Consider the following 15,172-nt stretch of genomic DNA (forward strand, 5'->3'; position numbering starts at 1 on the left):
TGGTTCTCCAGCACAATGATCTGTCTACAACACACGAGATTCGCCAGGCCTCTTCACAAAAGTGGAAACGTTCAATGAAGTAGTGGGCGCGCTGTGGGAGATGTCGTGCCCCTGAAGACGCCGCGAGGTGAGGTCCCTACAGGACCCTTTAGTTGACTGTAACCTGCGTTATTGATGCTGTCAACAGCAGAAATGCACTGTTTAGACCAGTTTTCCGCAGTCGTAACCACAAGTACCATTTCGTCCGAGGTCAGGCTAGCGTTAGACTTGATGGAGTCAGTTCATACCGGTTGAGATAAGTGAGCGTAGTTATACGCCGCATTTAGCAATGTTCCATCAATGTCACGGCGTAGGACACCAGAAATGGGCTTCACGCATTGTACCCATGTGGGGAATAGAACCCGGTCTTCGGTGTGACGAGCAAACGCTTTAACCGCTACGCTACCAAACCGCACCGTCGGTGCTATGGATACAGAGACAGTGCCAGAGACAATGCTGTGAAGTGTAATCCCAAATGTAACATATGTGCTTACTCAGCAGAAGCAACAATGTTGAATGTGTGATTTTTTTGGATTGAATGGGTATAGAATGTCGACTTTGAATCAACATCAGATATCAATAGATCAGTAGTTACAGGTCAACATACTTTCAAATGTGGAAACGCCAACGTAAGCGTATTTCCTATATCAAACAACCAGAGGTAACACAGTGATTATGGAATGGGATTTTTTAATGTGGCATCCCCGGATCTGTCACATTCCAACAATGGACCAATGTGTTAAATCAGTCAGTTGTCTGCAGATTATATTAGCATGTTTCTAAATGCAGGAACGTTGAAACTCGCTTCATAGTATGTCATAGTACCATCTTGGGAATATCGACACTTAATCTCATATCATTCTGAATTCATACAAATAATCAAATGCTTTCGGAAGTTTACAGTTTCTTGATAATTGTTCCCCCCCTAAAGGACGCAACTCTGCATTACGGACTGGCCACATTTTCCCTCCAACAACCAAACACCTTATGTTCAAGTGGGCCAGAGCCCGGATGTGTATTTTGTCACGTGTTCACTTCAAATTAAATGTGCAGAATGAATGTTTCCAGCAACATTGCTTTATATTTCAGAGACCTGGGGATGAATAACATCAGTGATCTGCCGGAGGCCGTCTTTCGGAAGCTGGAATTCTTGAAAGAGCTGTAAGTTGCATTTTTATATTATGCAAAAATCCGAGACCCGTGAAGATCCGGGGTAGAAAACGTCTTCACCAACTCATGCTTGCCGCAAGGCGACTATGCTCCTCGTAAGACTCGACTAACGGGATCGGGTGGTCAGGATCGCTGCCTTGGTTGACATACGTCATCGTATCCCAGTTTGCGTAGATCGATGTTCATGCTATCGACCGCTGGATTGTCTGATCCACCCCCATATAGCTGGAATATTGCTAAGTGCGGCTTAAAACTAAACTCACTCACTCAATCATAAATCAACAATCCTTACTTCGTTAATCCTTATCGATCGCTGGATTGTCTCATCCACCGCCATATAGCTGGAATATTGCTAATTGCGGCTTAAAACTAAACTCACTCACTCAATCATAAATCAACAATCCTTACTTCGTTAATCCTTATCGATCGCTGGATTGTCTCATCCACCGCCATATAGCTGGAATATTGCTAATTGCGGCTTAAAACTAAACTCACCCACTCAATCATAAATCAACAATCCTTACTTCGTTAATCCTTATCGATCGCTGGATTGTCTCATCCACCGCCATATAGCTGGAATATTGCTAATTGCGGCTTAAAACTAAACTCACCCACTCAATCATAAATCAACAATCCTTACTTCGTTAATCCTTATCGATCGCTGGATTGTCTCATCCACCGCCATATAGCTGGAATATTGCTAATTGCGGCTTAAAACTAAACTCACCCACTCAATCATAAATCAACAATCCTTACTTCGTTAATCCTTATCGATCGCTGGATTGTCTCATCCACCGCCATATATCTGGAATATTGCTAATTGCGGCTTAAAACTAAACTCACTCACTCAATCATAAATCAACAATCCTTACTTCGTTGGTAGTATGAGTTTTTCTTGCCATGTTTTCTTTCAGTTTTTTTTTCGTCGGCAGGCGTCTGAAATACCTACTGAAAGCCTTTGTGCGTGTGTATGTGTGCGTGTGCTTGTTTTATAGTGCCAGTCCACTCAGCACACATAATAATGACTCAAAGCCAACCATTCTTTTTTATCGTCTTATTATCGGACAATTTACACCCTCTACAGTTGCTATGTGGGACAGTTGCCACCCAGGACAGTTGCCACCCCAAATTAAAGAGATAGGTAGCAATTGTCTGGTGGCAATTGACTGGACCCTCCATCCACTGCTGGGTGAACAGATACTTATCATGATCAAAGCCATGTGATACATCGGCTTCATTGTGGAACATAACTGAAGTCCTAGAAACTCTCAGGAGTCAAGCTGCCTAACACGACCACTCATCCAAGCGCTATCCGCGACCAACAAATGCTCAACTTCAAACGTTATGTACCCCCACTGTTCACATAGTGTTCCACAGCACCTCCAGGACCTCCAGGATGCATCCTATATGCAGTTACCAGATGCAAAACGATGTTACCAATGACATTCAATGACTGGTCGATGTAAAACAAACTCTCCACGGTAGTTACCAGTTGTGGTCAGTGGTTCGTGTCCAGTGTCATCACCGATTATGATCCTTGGTGTATAAGCGCCATACTCCTATACAGTGGCACATAGTCTGTCCACCCTGAGTGAGTGAGTTTAGTTATTCGCCGCTTTTACCAATAATCTAACCTCATCACGGCGGGGGACACCAGACGAGCTTTACACATAGTACCCATGTGAGGAATTGAACCCTGGTCTTCGGCGTGACGAGCGAACGCTTTAAATACCAGACTACACCTATCCACCTTACGGGACCATGATTTTCGATGAGTCATAAGGTGTTCCAGATTTTAACACTTTTCTCCTGTGATATATCTGTAATGCAGCTGTAATTCTCGCTGAGCACGATGCAAACTTCAGTTTTTAGTCAGATCAGTCTGCCATTTCTCATCTATCCTTCAGACAGATCACTAAGCACCGAGCTATATTATGGCATCGTTTGACTCTCAGGAAGAAACGTTTCGGTCAGTTTTGAAATATTGAGATGAATATTGTGATGACGGATAACTAGCCTCCTTTGCTTTTTTACAATTATCGGTTTTTGACCTACGCCCAACAAGCATAGCTAGAATATGTAAATATGAAGAGTTTACAGATAAACCACTTTAGCAAGATTCGTTGTTGGTGTAGCATTGGCAACCTTGTTTATCTTGACTTTTAAATATCGATTTATTGCATTGATAAACAGGAATATGAACAAGAACCCATATGTTTTACCAAGAAAAATGGTGTTAGACTTTAAGAGTATTTGCTGAGAGATTCCGCTTTTCATCACACATTTTATGTTTTTGTCCAGGCGTCTTGCAAGTAATCACCTCAAGAAGCTCCCTCGGCGCCTCTTTCGCAACGCCCGCCATCTCCAGACGCTGTGAGTCACTTTCTACAGCTGCTACGCTGATTACGTTTTCATAATTAAGGTGTCAGGCATATACCGTATTTCTTCTAAAAAGCGGGGTGTCTAATAAGCGTCGTGTCTGGACTTCCGTTGAAAAACATAAGCGCCCGGTCGCTTATTACATGAAATACGGTAAGTTAGAGTCGTTGTATGTCGTGGTCCGACGTCTGGCATCCGATGTCTGGCGTAATAATTATTTATTACACATATACGTATTTACTTTGTGTCAGCTCATAAACTAGAATAATGATATTAGTTTGATCAAAATGTCCAAATCTAAATTAAGATGAAAGCATTTAGGAATATCCTGTCTGAGCTATATTTTAAAAAGATGTAGTTTTATTTATTGTATTAGGCTATACTACAAATAAAAACAACTCAACATTAGCTCTTTGGCGATTTTTTCTGTTGATAACGACTTTTAGACGTGTCTGTTGAAAATGAATTCTTAAGCTGCACAGGGACTTTGTCAAGAAGTCTAGGTTGACGTTTTGGGCAGGATAAATGGGTAAAAATATTCCAAATCCGACAATTGTTTCCCAAATTAGAAATCACAGTTTTTGCTATTCACCTTTTTCAACACATTCCAATTATATTTTTTACGTGGTTTATTGGAATTAATCAGGCGAAAGGCAATTACAAGAAAAAATGTACTCTTGGGAAATCATGAAAATATGGTGAATGAGTGAACTGGAGCACTGAATCTGGAAAAGACGATCAGATATCTACAGTGAAACCATACAAGTCTAATGCAAGGAGTCTTGATCTGCATAATAACAATGGATTGACCAGACGAGTGCTATGGATATAACGTCGGGTATAAATCCACCTCGGTTATAATACCCTCTTCTTAGACAAACAATTGGCGTTAAAATCTGTCAGACTGTTCTTTAAAACATAAATCCGATTTGTACCAAGCGTTGTTTGTGTGACATAAACCCTGATTTCTTATTGTAATGTATTTACATCTATATGATTTCAAATAATGTATAAAACATACTGTAATAATGCTTTTGATAGTAAATCTTGGCATCTCACTTGTAATCTCTTTGGTCACGCGCCCCGGATAATCTTGTATGTGTCGCACTTTACATGGTTGGAACATATCACAAGTAATCATGTCACTTTCTTTTACCATTTTTACCATAGTCTCTGTGAGTGTCACATTTCATATGTAACCATATTTGGTGTCATGGTCTTGTTTCAGATGGCTTCAAGGTAACCAGTTTAAGGTTGTGCCTCGCAGAGCGATTCAGAGTCTGGACCGTCTCACCGAACTGTGAGTACCAGGTTCTATGTACCAGTGCGTGCGTGCGTGCGTGCGTGCGTGCGTGCGTGCATGTGTTGGGATGGTTGGTGTAGGATGGGAACAGCTGTCTCGCTGCAATTCACTGTGTAGCGATTCATCCAGCAGGTATACCTGAAACCATCCGCTAGATCGTCAGTAAACCATGCTTGTCGTATTTGGTTTGTTTGTTGTTGAACGCCGCGCTCAGTAATATTCCAGCTGTATGGCGGCGGTAAAAAAAATATCGAGTCTCGACCAGACAATGCAGTGAGTATCGATCTACGCAATCGGGATACAATGTGATCGAGTCTGATCACCAGGCAGATGTCGTTAGTCGCCTCTTACGACAAGCACGGTTTGTTGAAGACAAATGGGTTGTCGAATAAATGGTGTAAATCGATACTTCCTTTAACGAACGATGTATACCAGACAAAAGTAGTTAGGGATATATGTACATTTTGAAATTCTGAATAATGATCTATTTGTTCATTGACACACTGATAAAATATCAATCCTAAAAATACAAATATCCCTTACTTATTTTGTCCAGTATATTTCTTTTGCAGGAAGTTGGAGACGAATCAGATCGAGGTTGTGCCCCCTGATTCCTTCCGGAACATGCGCAGTTTAACCAAACTGTGGCTTGATACCAACAAACTGAAGACTGTTCCAGTTGCTGCCCTCAGCCATCTTCCCTCCCTCGCAGCCATGTAAGTTGTTTGTTTGTTTGTTTGTTTGTTTTTGTTTTGATTTGTTTGTCGTTTGTCGAAATACGGAAGCGTGTCGGTGTAAGTGATCTTTAATGATGATTGTTCGTCGCTATGACTCTTTACTCTTTGTTTCAGAAATCTTAACGAGAATGAAATAAGGAAGCTGCCGTCCCGTGCGTTCGCTAACAACACCAAGCTGAGTATTCTGTGAGTTCCTCCAGGTGTTTCCTTGTTCTCTGACTGTGTGTGGGGTGTTGGGAAAGCATTACTGGTCAGCCATGAGTCTTCATCCATCGGGACTGTGGGCTAGTCTAGTGGATAAAGCGTTCGCTCGTCATGTCGAAGACCCGGGTTCGGTTCCCCACATGGGTACAATATAGGAAGCCCATTTCCATATCGGCGTGTTATTGGTTGAATATTGCTAAAAGCGGTGTAAAACCATACTCACTCACTAATATTACTTTTGTTATTTACAGACTACTGGCAGACAACCTGATTGAGGAAGTCAGTGATGACGCGTTCGTGGGTCTCTCCGATTTGACGATCTTGTGAGTTTTGCATTCATGTGTTGATGAGTAGATTAATTATATTAGAAAGTATTTTTAAGAAATTGTGATAATCTGATAACTGGCAACTGTAAAATACAGATCTTGAGTTAAAGGAATATTCCATATTGTACTTAATATTTCACTCACTCACTCACTCTTCAGAGACTTCCAGGGAAACAGAATGAAGCACGTCCCAGTTGCCTTTAAGTCACTGACTGCTCTGGAAGAACTGTAAGTATTGTTCCAAAATTTAACTCGAAGTAATTGGGGATGCTCGAGTTTTGTATGTTTCAAGGTCTGTGGAGATAAAGTGTCGGTGGGGTAGCCTAGAGGTTAAGGCGTTGGCTCGTCACGCCGAAAACCCGGGTTCAATATCCCACATAGGCAGAATGTGTGAAGCCTATTTCTGGCGTTCCCCGCCGTGAATATTGCTGATTCGGCTGTTACCACCTGCTTCGATATTGCTGGAATATTGCTAAATGCGGCGTGTACCTAACCTCACTCACTCTAACGGTTAACGTGATCGAGGCTGCATATGGTTTATGTTGTGTTATTGTTTCCATAGCAACATCGACGACAACCGGTTAGAGTATCTACCCGACTATTGCTTCAGCCACAACAGGGAGATGAAGATGCTTCAGCTGAAGGGAAACCCCATCACCGACGTAGGCGTCCACGCCTTCAGCAATCTTCCTCGACTCGGAAAAATGTGAGTCTCTGTTTTAAATCCGCCCTTGGCTGAGACAGTGATACACCTTGTGGATAAATCGTGCGATATTGCATGTATACTGCTAAAAACAGGGTTAAGACGCGGTTATTCTCTCTCTCTCTATCTCTTTCTTGCGAACGGTAAAAAAATCAGCGTCGTCGCATGATCGCGCTTGATTGTACACTGTGGCTAATAATAGATCTTGACAATGCAACAAGTGATAATGTCCCTCCTATGATTACATAGCTTGAGATTATCGTAAAACACAAGTGTAGGATAGAAGGAGGAAACTTTTACGCGTGAGAGAGTGATAAACAAATCGGTGGGAATGTTCAAGGTTTAAAGTAAACGGATGTCAGCAACATATACCCAAAGACTGGTGTAACGTAACTCTTGACCTAAATACTTCTGAAGATAATTGTTCACAATGGTCAGGTTGATACATCAGCACCGAAAACGAGTGCTGTGGACAAACTTCTTGGCCAACATTTCGGTCTCACCTGACTCACAATCCAGGATTTTACGAGCGCTTCTTAGTTCAGACTTTTATTTCCACCAATCCTTCTCTGCCTTTAATACCCACATATGCATCGATAGGCCCCCAGTGAGTGACACTCTATTCGATCGACGTTGATTTAATCGCCTTTGTTGCAGTACATTGTCTGAGGCACGTGACATGACGGAATTTCCCGAACTGACGAACACCCAAAATCTGGGATATCTTCGGTTTGACCGTGCCAGTATCAAGGTCATCCCAAACAACCTTTGTCCCAGATTGAGAATACTGAAGACTCTGTAAGTAAATACGGGGTCAGCATTATGACACCAGGTGTTTAAAACGTTACAACTGCCATTATTCTTACACCAACTGTTTACCGTATCACAACTGCACCAGTGCACCCGGTTTTGCTCCAATTACCCTCAATAACACCATTCTGATACCAGTTTTATGCAATATTATCACCAAAACACCATTTTGAAAGCACTTGAACACCACAAAAGCACTATTGTGTCACCCAGTGAACATCATAACACCACAGTGACTCCAAGTATGTCACGTTCGGACACATCTCACAGTGTCACACACACCGCGCCTTTCATGTATCTGTCCTTAACCGATTTAACCATCGGGATAGCCCCTCTTTACATAACCATCGCTTAATAACACGCCAAATATTTTCTCTTTCAGGGATGTACATTCAAATCGTGTTTCTGAGATTCCAAACCTCTTCAACTGCTCTCATTTGCTCAGTCTGTAAGTACAGCCATGTATACAGACGCATATGTAGGTGAAGTTATGGAGGCAAAAATTGTGTTACGGTTCTGTCCCTTTACTGCAAGATTGGTTCGTCGGTTGGGTGTTTAAGGCCGCACTCAGCAATGTTTCAGATTTGTATAACGCCGGTCCGTTAATAATCGAGTTTGGACCAGACAATCCAGTGATCAACAGCATACGCATCGAGCTACACAATTTGCGTGCGATGTGTCAACCACCCGATCCCGTTAGTCGCCTCTCACGACAAGATGCTTTTTTAAGGCTCGTTCTAACCCAAATTTTCACTGGTATCTTTGCTGTAAGAACTGTGGTTATACTAGATAACTAGGTAATAGGTACTGATAAATCGGTTTTAAAAGTCTATACAAAACTCTTTGATGCCATTACCCAAGGACAGACTGATTTTCTCATATACCGACCTCACCGTCCTCACCCAAGCATACCTTGTCTGGAGACGCTTACTTTGTTTACGCCAGCTATCTATATTCTTCCGTCATGTAGCTGAACTCGTTCATCACAAGAACCGCAAATGCCAATAGCCCCAGTGCTGGCAGCACGTGCTCGTCTCATCACTGTGACCTGGTGCTCAAGCCCTGATGATGCTGAAGAGATGACCGTTGGCATCCGGTTGCGCAGATTAAGAATGCGCAGATGGTAATCATCGCCAGGAGTGGTCATTCTCGGCCGTACAGTTATGGGAATGTTAGTCAGGCTAGTGGAAGCGCCTCATCAATCAATGTTTGAAACGTTTGCTTGTCAAGCCGAAGACTTGGGACTCGTTTCCACATGAGTAACAATGTGTGAAGCTCATTTCTGGTGTCTCAGTCATGGTGTTGCTGGAATATTGCTGGATAAAAGTAAAACTAAACTAAAACCCTGGCAACATGACTGTTCGAAACTCCTGTCTGCGACATTTTAATGGCTCGTTCCCTCTCTAGTGCTCATAATCTTGACATTTTGGTTTTTTCCTTCAGCAAATGTAACAGACCCGTGAAGGACCGGGGCAGAATAGGCGTTCACCGACCCATGCTTGCTATAAAAGGCGACCGTGCTTTTAAGAGGCGACTAACAGGATCAGGTGGTCAGGCTCGCTGACTTGGTTGACACATGTCATCGGTTCCCAATTGTGCAGATCGATGGTTATGCTGTTGATCACTGGACTGTCTGGTCCAGACTCGATTATTTACAGACAGCTAGAATATTGCTGAGAGCGGCGTAAAACTATACTCACTAACTTAACAGGTGTAACAAATCTCAATCACAAACATTCTCAACCTATAGTCTGTATACTTAAGTCATCATTACATTGTCTCTTTCGAATTTGTTTAACCAATGTCGTTAATTGGACTAAAAATCACTCCAACATTATTTGTATGTAAATTTTGTAATAACAAGAACAGATATATTTTCTGCAATACTTTTCCTTTGTGACATATTTCAGTAACCTTGGCAACAATGAGATCACCAGTCTCCAAGGCAAACCTTTCCGTGGCCTCCGTCGGCTGACAGACCTTGTGCTAGTACACAACTACATTACCTACATACCTGCAGATGCGTTCACTGGCCTTCAGCGATTGATGTACCTGTAAGTCGGCTTTTATCATATCTGTACCAGGTTTTTCGCTACGTTTAGGCGATTCGTAAACATCTTTCGTCATTTGTTCCCGGAAAGGGTGGTTCTGAATGTGTGTTCGATATGTTTTTTTTCACTTAATGTTTATTTTTGTGCATATATTTTGCAGTATATAGTTTCTTTTAAGCACTAGTGTATACCTATCGAATTTAACCAATCGTATGGCATGAAATCACTAATACAATAGTGATATATAGAGTTTTCCAGACATGGTGGTGAAAGTTTATCATTGAGGTTATTCTGCTGTGATCATGCTGATTTGTCATGCATTTGTGGTGCATTGATATAAAGATGACAGTGTTTGTTCCGTGTTCCAGTGATCTGGCGTTCAACAGAATCACAGAGATCCACATGGAGGCCTTCGTCCCCCTCAACTCCCTGGAAGACCTGTAAGTAGCGCGTCAACCCCATGTGACCCCAACCCCATAACCGCAAACACCACCCCAAAACCCCAACTCCAAACCATCACCACGCATCTTAGCTTCTCATACACTGAGGACACTGGTGGCCTTCATCCTTCTGTATGTAGCAGCCGTACCAAACGTGACCCTCACCCCTAACCTAATCCCACCACCAGGCCCCAACCCCTAATCAACTCCACACATCATAGTCTCACACAAACCATGACACACTCATGGATAGAAGGGAGAGGGAGGTCAGAAAAAAATAAAGGTGGTCAGAAGGGAAAGAAGGGTCGGGAAGGACAGGTGGTCAGAAGGGAGAGTGAGGTCAGAAAGAAGGAAAGGTGGTCAGAAAGGAGAGAAGGGTCGGGAAGGACAGGTGGTCAGAAGGGAGAAAAGGGTCAGAATGAACAGAGGTGGTCAGAAGGGAGAGGAGTACCAGAGAGAAGGACAGGTGGTCAGAAGGGAGAGAAGTACCAGAAAGAAGGGCGGATGGTCAGAAGGGAGAGAAGGGTCAGAAAGGATAGGTGATCAGGGAGAAAGGGGTGGGTGAGTGGGGAGAATTGTATGAAAAGAGAGACGATAAGAAGAGAGTGAAGGACTAGAAAGAAGTAGAGTGGTCAGAAGGGAGAGAAGAAGGAGAGGTGGTTGGAAGGGAGAGACGGGTCAGAAAGATGGAGAGGTGATCAGAAGAGAGATTAGAGTTGGGGAGGCGAGGTGGTTAGAGGGGGGAGGAGGGTCAGAAAATAGGAGGGGTTTTCCGAAGGGAAAGAAGGGTCAGAGAAAGAAGGAGAGGTGTTCAGAAGGGAGAGGAGGGATTGGAAAGAAGGACAGGTGATCAGAAGGGAGAGAAGGGTCAGAAAGAAGGAGAGTTGGTGAGACGGGAGAGGAGGTTAAAAAAAAAGGTGAGGTGATCTAAGGGCGAGAGGGGTCGGACAAAAGGAGAGTTGGGTAAGAAAGAAGAACAGGTAGTCAGAAGGGAGACGAGGAAGGACGAGGAGAATGGTAGGATGGTGAGGGAAAGAAGATTCAAGCCTAGGGGACGATAGTACGATCACGACAGTGAGGGTAAAGGAGAGGGGAGGATGAGGAGGTTCGAGAGGGACATAGAAATATGGATGGATCAGACGGGTTGAAGAATCGAAAGATCGTGAAGCAGAGGGATACAAGGGGAGCAAATGAAGGATCGTTAATGTACAGAAGGGCCGGGAGATCGAGAAGAGAGAGAGAGAGTGTTTCAGAGACAGGCGCGCAATTTTCACGGTATCATCTGCTTCTTTCAGGAACGTGGGGGAGAATCACATCCCCGTGTTGCCGACGGATGGCCTGAGAAACCTAACGAAACTGAAGACCTACCACAACACTGAGCTCAGAGAGTTCCCGCCCAAAGAGACATTCCCCAAGATCGAGCTCCTCATCTTGTCATACGCCTATCACTGCTGTGACTTTCTTGAAACTGAGGTGAAGAATCTTTGTAACACAGAATTCACTGGTCGTGGTAATTAGTGCATACAGTGTTAGGGATACACCATTTTTCTCGTCTTGGGGTGAGTGAGTGAGTGAGTTTAGTTTTACGTCGCACTTAGCAATATTCCAGCTATATGGCGACGGTCTGTAAATAATCGAGTCTGGACCAGACAATCCAGTGATCAACAACATGAGCATCGATCTGCGCAATGGGGAACCGATGACATGTGTCAACCAAGTCAGCTAGTCTGACCACCCGATCCCGTTAGTCGCCTCTTACGACAAGCATAGTCACCTTTTATGGCAAGCATGGGTTGCTGAAGGTCTATTCTACCCCGGGACCTTCACGGGTCTTCTCGTCTTGGGACCTACGTCTGATGGATACACACTTTTAGATTACATAGGTACACAGTCCAGGATAAGTGTAGCCTAATAATGCATATAGTGACCCATCCATATGCAGCTTAGAACTTGTCTTCGGCAACCGATGCTTGTAATAATACAGAGTCTTTGACTTGGTTCATGCTGGTAGGTCTTTGATTATACCCGCACTGGTAGGTCTTTACACATGTAGATCGATGCTGTTGGTACAATAGATTGTCTTGTCCAGACTCGTTTACTTACAGACGGCCCCCATTTAGCTGCGGCGTTAAACAACAAAGCAACCATGTCAATGTGTTTTCAGTCATAGAACGTTCTGTGAGGTTTCATCATACCCTTCCCCTTGGTTTTATCTCTATCCTTTTTCTATGATTCATGGTGCGATGGATTGGCCAAATGGTTAAAGTGTTCCCGTTGTGATATTGCAGTAATATTGCTATAGACGACATAAAACTCAACTGCCCTGTGGATAACTATTGATCTATTCCAACATCAAGCTGATACACCATCATATAGTGATATACTCTTCAGAGCTGTGCTAAACTCAACTCAATCTGTGTTTCAGACCGACCACAACAAGGTGGAACTACAGGAGGACATTGTGTGGCTGAAGAATGGGAATATCAACATGGGAGCGTGGGACCCGACTGACGGCAACAGAACATTCTGGAACAGCTTGCGTAGGTTCCTTTTCCTGCTGTCAGTAACTCATTCATGCATACCGTCCCTATTTTTGGACCGGTATCGTAGTAAATCAAGGCCCTTCACTTCCTCCAGGTGTCTGTATGAATGCACTTACCTAACACTGTAAAATAATCCTTTACCCATGGTTTTCATATGTGAGGAACTGCAGAGGACTTAATGATACATTTATCAACTCTGATGTTTAGGTCATCAGAAAACATTATATGGGGTCGAGAATGCTCATGGAATGATCAGGTTTCAATTTGTTAATGTACATTTATTCATATAAAAGCTAGTTTTATTCCATTAGAGGTTTTAAATTAAAAGAGTCAGTTTAAGATTTAAGAGGTTGATCTACCGCCAACCAAGACTAGTAAATTACATAATTTAAGTTAACTCATCTGTATCTAGTCCCATTTTGGGAGGTACTTTTGCAATGTAAAAATGTATGGGAAATTTATTTACTGACAAATGACACCTCATTCCTTTCATCACTTGCCAAAAGAAACCAGCTAACAAAACATCTATGACCTTATGCATAAATGGGTTAAGATGCCAATGCAGTCGTGCCTCTTGATTCGTCAAGTTTCGCTTATAACTTATTTTAACTTTAAGACTCTTGGTTCTCCCTATAGCATGTAAGAGCTGGCCAAATTTTCACCGACCTACATGCTCTACTTGACTTGATTCTGTGTAATATTGCTTTGAGATTATGGGATGTTGTTCATAACATCATCCCCTTGTTTGGCTGGTCCGGACTCGATCACCTACAGACCGCCTTGATGAAACGAGAATGTTGCTGAGTGCTGTTAATGACTTCCCATGTTCACTTCGTAGACAACACCAACGTCTATGTCGGCACCGGCGAAACCTTCGACGCACAGTACGGTGATTACGATCTGTGGCCGTATAATGCTTCAGTCAACATGGACACGTACTTGACGAACTACAAAACTGAAGAATTCGACCTGGACCTTGACTTACCGAAACCACCCATTACATGCAAGCCTAAACCAGGTAAAAAAATGTCAGAAGAGAACAGAGCTCAAAATATGTAGCCAAACGAAGGGCTGTGTTGTGTTTGGCCTTCAGTAACCCATGCTTGTCGTAAGAGGCGACTGGTTGGATCAGGTGGTCAGACTCGCGGACTGGGTTGACTTGCATAGGTCGACGCTCATGCTGTTGATCACTGGATTCCAGACTTGATCAATTACAGACCGCCACCATATAGCTGAAATATTGCTGAGTGCAATGTTAAACAACAAGTAAACCAAATCATTGTAGGTGACTGGCGGGATCTGGTGGTCAGACTGGCTGATTTGGTTGAAGCATCAGTAATCAATCTGAGGACTATTGCTCGGAAGTGTGTATAGGAATCCCACTAGTCAACCTCGTCGTTTAAAAGACACCATATAATATGACCACATGACTGCTGGGACTGTCTGAGTTGATTGCGTGTGTCATCCTGGCACGTCTTCAAAGATCGTTGCTCACAATATCGATCACTGGATGATTGCTCTGTACAGATTGTTTACTCATGAAGATCTGGGTTGGAATTGGTCTTCAGCAACCCATGCGTGCCATAGAAAGCGACTATGCTTGTCGTAAATGGCGACTAAAGGAGATCGGGTTGTCAGACTCCTTGACCTGGTTGCCACATGTCATTGGTTCCCTATTGCGTAGGTCGATGCTCATGCTCTTCATCACTGAATCGTCTGCACCGGACTCGATATTTTTACAGAACGCCGCCATATAGCTGGAATATTGCTGAGTGCGGCGTTAAACAACATGTCCTGATTATATGTTTGGAATATTGCTGAGTGCGGCGTTAAACGAAAACAATTCTCAACGGAAAGAAACACAACTCACTTCCGTTTCATGTTTCAGGTCCGTTCATGCCATGTGATGACCTCTTTGGATGGTGGTCACTGAGATGTGGCGTGTGGTTTGTGTTCATGTTGGCCGTGCTGGGCAACGGCGTGGTCCTGTTTGTATCTGTCACCAGCAGATCCAAGATGGATGTCCCACGTTTCCTCATCTGTAATTTGGCATGTGCTGATTTTTTCATGGGGATCTACCTAGGGTTCCTGGCAATAGTGGACGCTTCAACTCTGGGTCAGTTTCATATTGTGGGGCGGTGGGGTAGCCTAGTGGTTATGGTGTCTCTATATAGGTACATCGTACGTTGCTCATTTGTGAAGTCGTTATGTTGTTACAATATTGCTAAAAGCGACGTAAGACCATTGTGAATTTGTCAAACTCCTTTTTGTATCCTGAATTGTATTTAGAGCCATTGACTAATATATTTTATACCTAAATACCATTGCTATGAAAGGCGACTATGCTTGTCGTCAGAGGCAACCAACGGGATCCGGTGGTCAGGCTCACTGACTTGGTTGACACATGTCATCGGTTCCCAATTGCGCAGATCGATGCTCATGTTGTTGATCACTGGATTGTCTGGTC

At 43.3% G+C, this 15,172-nt stretch overlaps 1 protein-coding gene across 1 annotated transcript in view; it reads left to right on the forward strand.

Moving 5' to 3' along the window:
• The window catches only part of LOC137261133 (leucine-rich repeat-containing G-protein coupled receptor 5-like), a 59,216-nt gene that overhangs the window by 36,671 nt on the left and 7,373 nt on the right, over positions 1-15,172 (forward strand). Inside the window, exons 2-17 of the mRNA XM_067798827.1 lie at positions 1,129-1,200; positions 3,511-3,582; positions 4,817-4,888; positions 5,464-5,607; positions 5,743-5,814; positions 6,084-6,155; positions 6,318-6,386; positions 6,721-6,864; positions 7,519-7,659; positions 8,054-8,119; positions 9,582-9,725; positions 10,091-10,162; positions 11,458-11,635; positions 12,588-12,702; positions 13,544-13,723; positions 14,594-14,821. Of these exons, the coding sequence (XP_067654928.1) occupies positions 1,129-1,200; positions 3,511-3,582; positions 4,817-4,888; positions 5,464-5,607; positions 5,743-5,814; positions 6,084-6,155; positions 6,318-6,386; positions 6,721-6,864; positions 7,519-7,659; positions 8,054-8,119; positions 9,582-9,725; positions 10,091-10,162; positions 11,458-11,635; positions 12,588-12,702; positions 13,544-13,723; positions 14,594-14,821 (1,841 nt within the window). The remainder of the gene's footprint in view (positions 1-1,128; positions 1,201-3,510; positions 3,583-4,816; positions 4,889-5,463; positions 5,608-5,742; positions 5,815-6,083; positions 6,156-6,317; positions 6,387-6,720; positions 6,865-7,518; positions 7,660-8,053; positions 8,120-9,581; positions 9,726-10,090; positions 10,163-11,457; positions 11,636-12,587; positions 12,703-13,543; positions 13,724-14,593; positions 14,822-15,172) is intronic.

Source organism: Haliotis asinina, chromosome 14 (genome assembly GCF_037392515.1).
Source record: "Haliotis asinina isolate JCU_RB_2024 chromosome 14, JCU_Hal_asi_v2, whole genome shotgun sequence".
NCBI lineage: Eukaryota > Metazoa > Mollusca > Gastropoda > Lepetellida > Haliotidae > Haliotis > Haliotis asinina.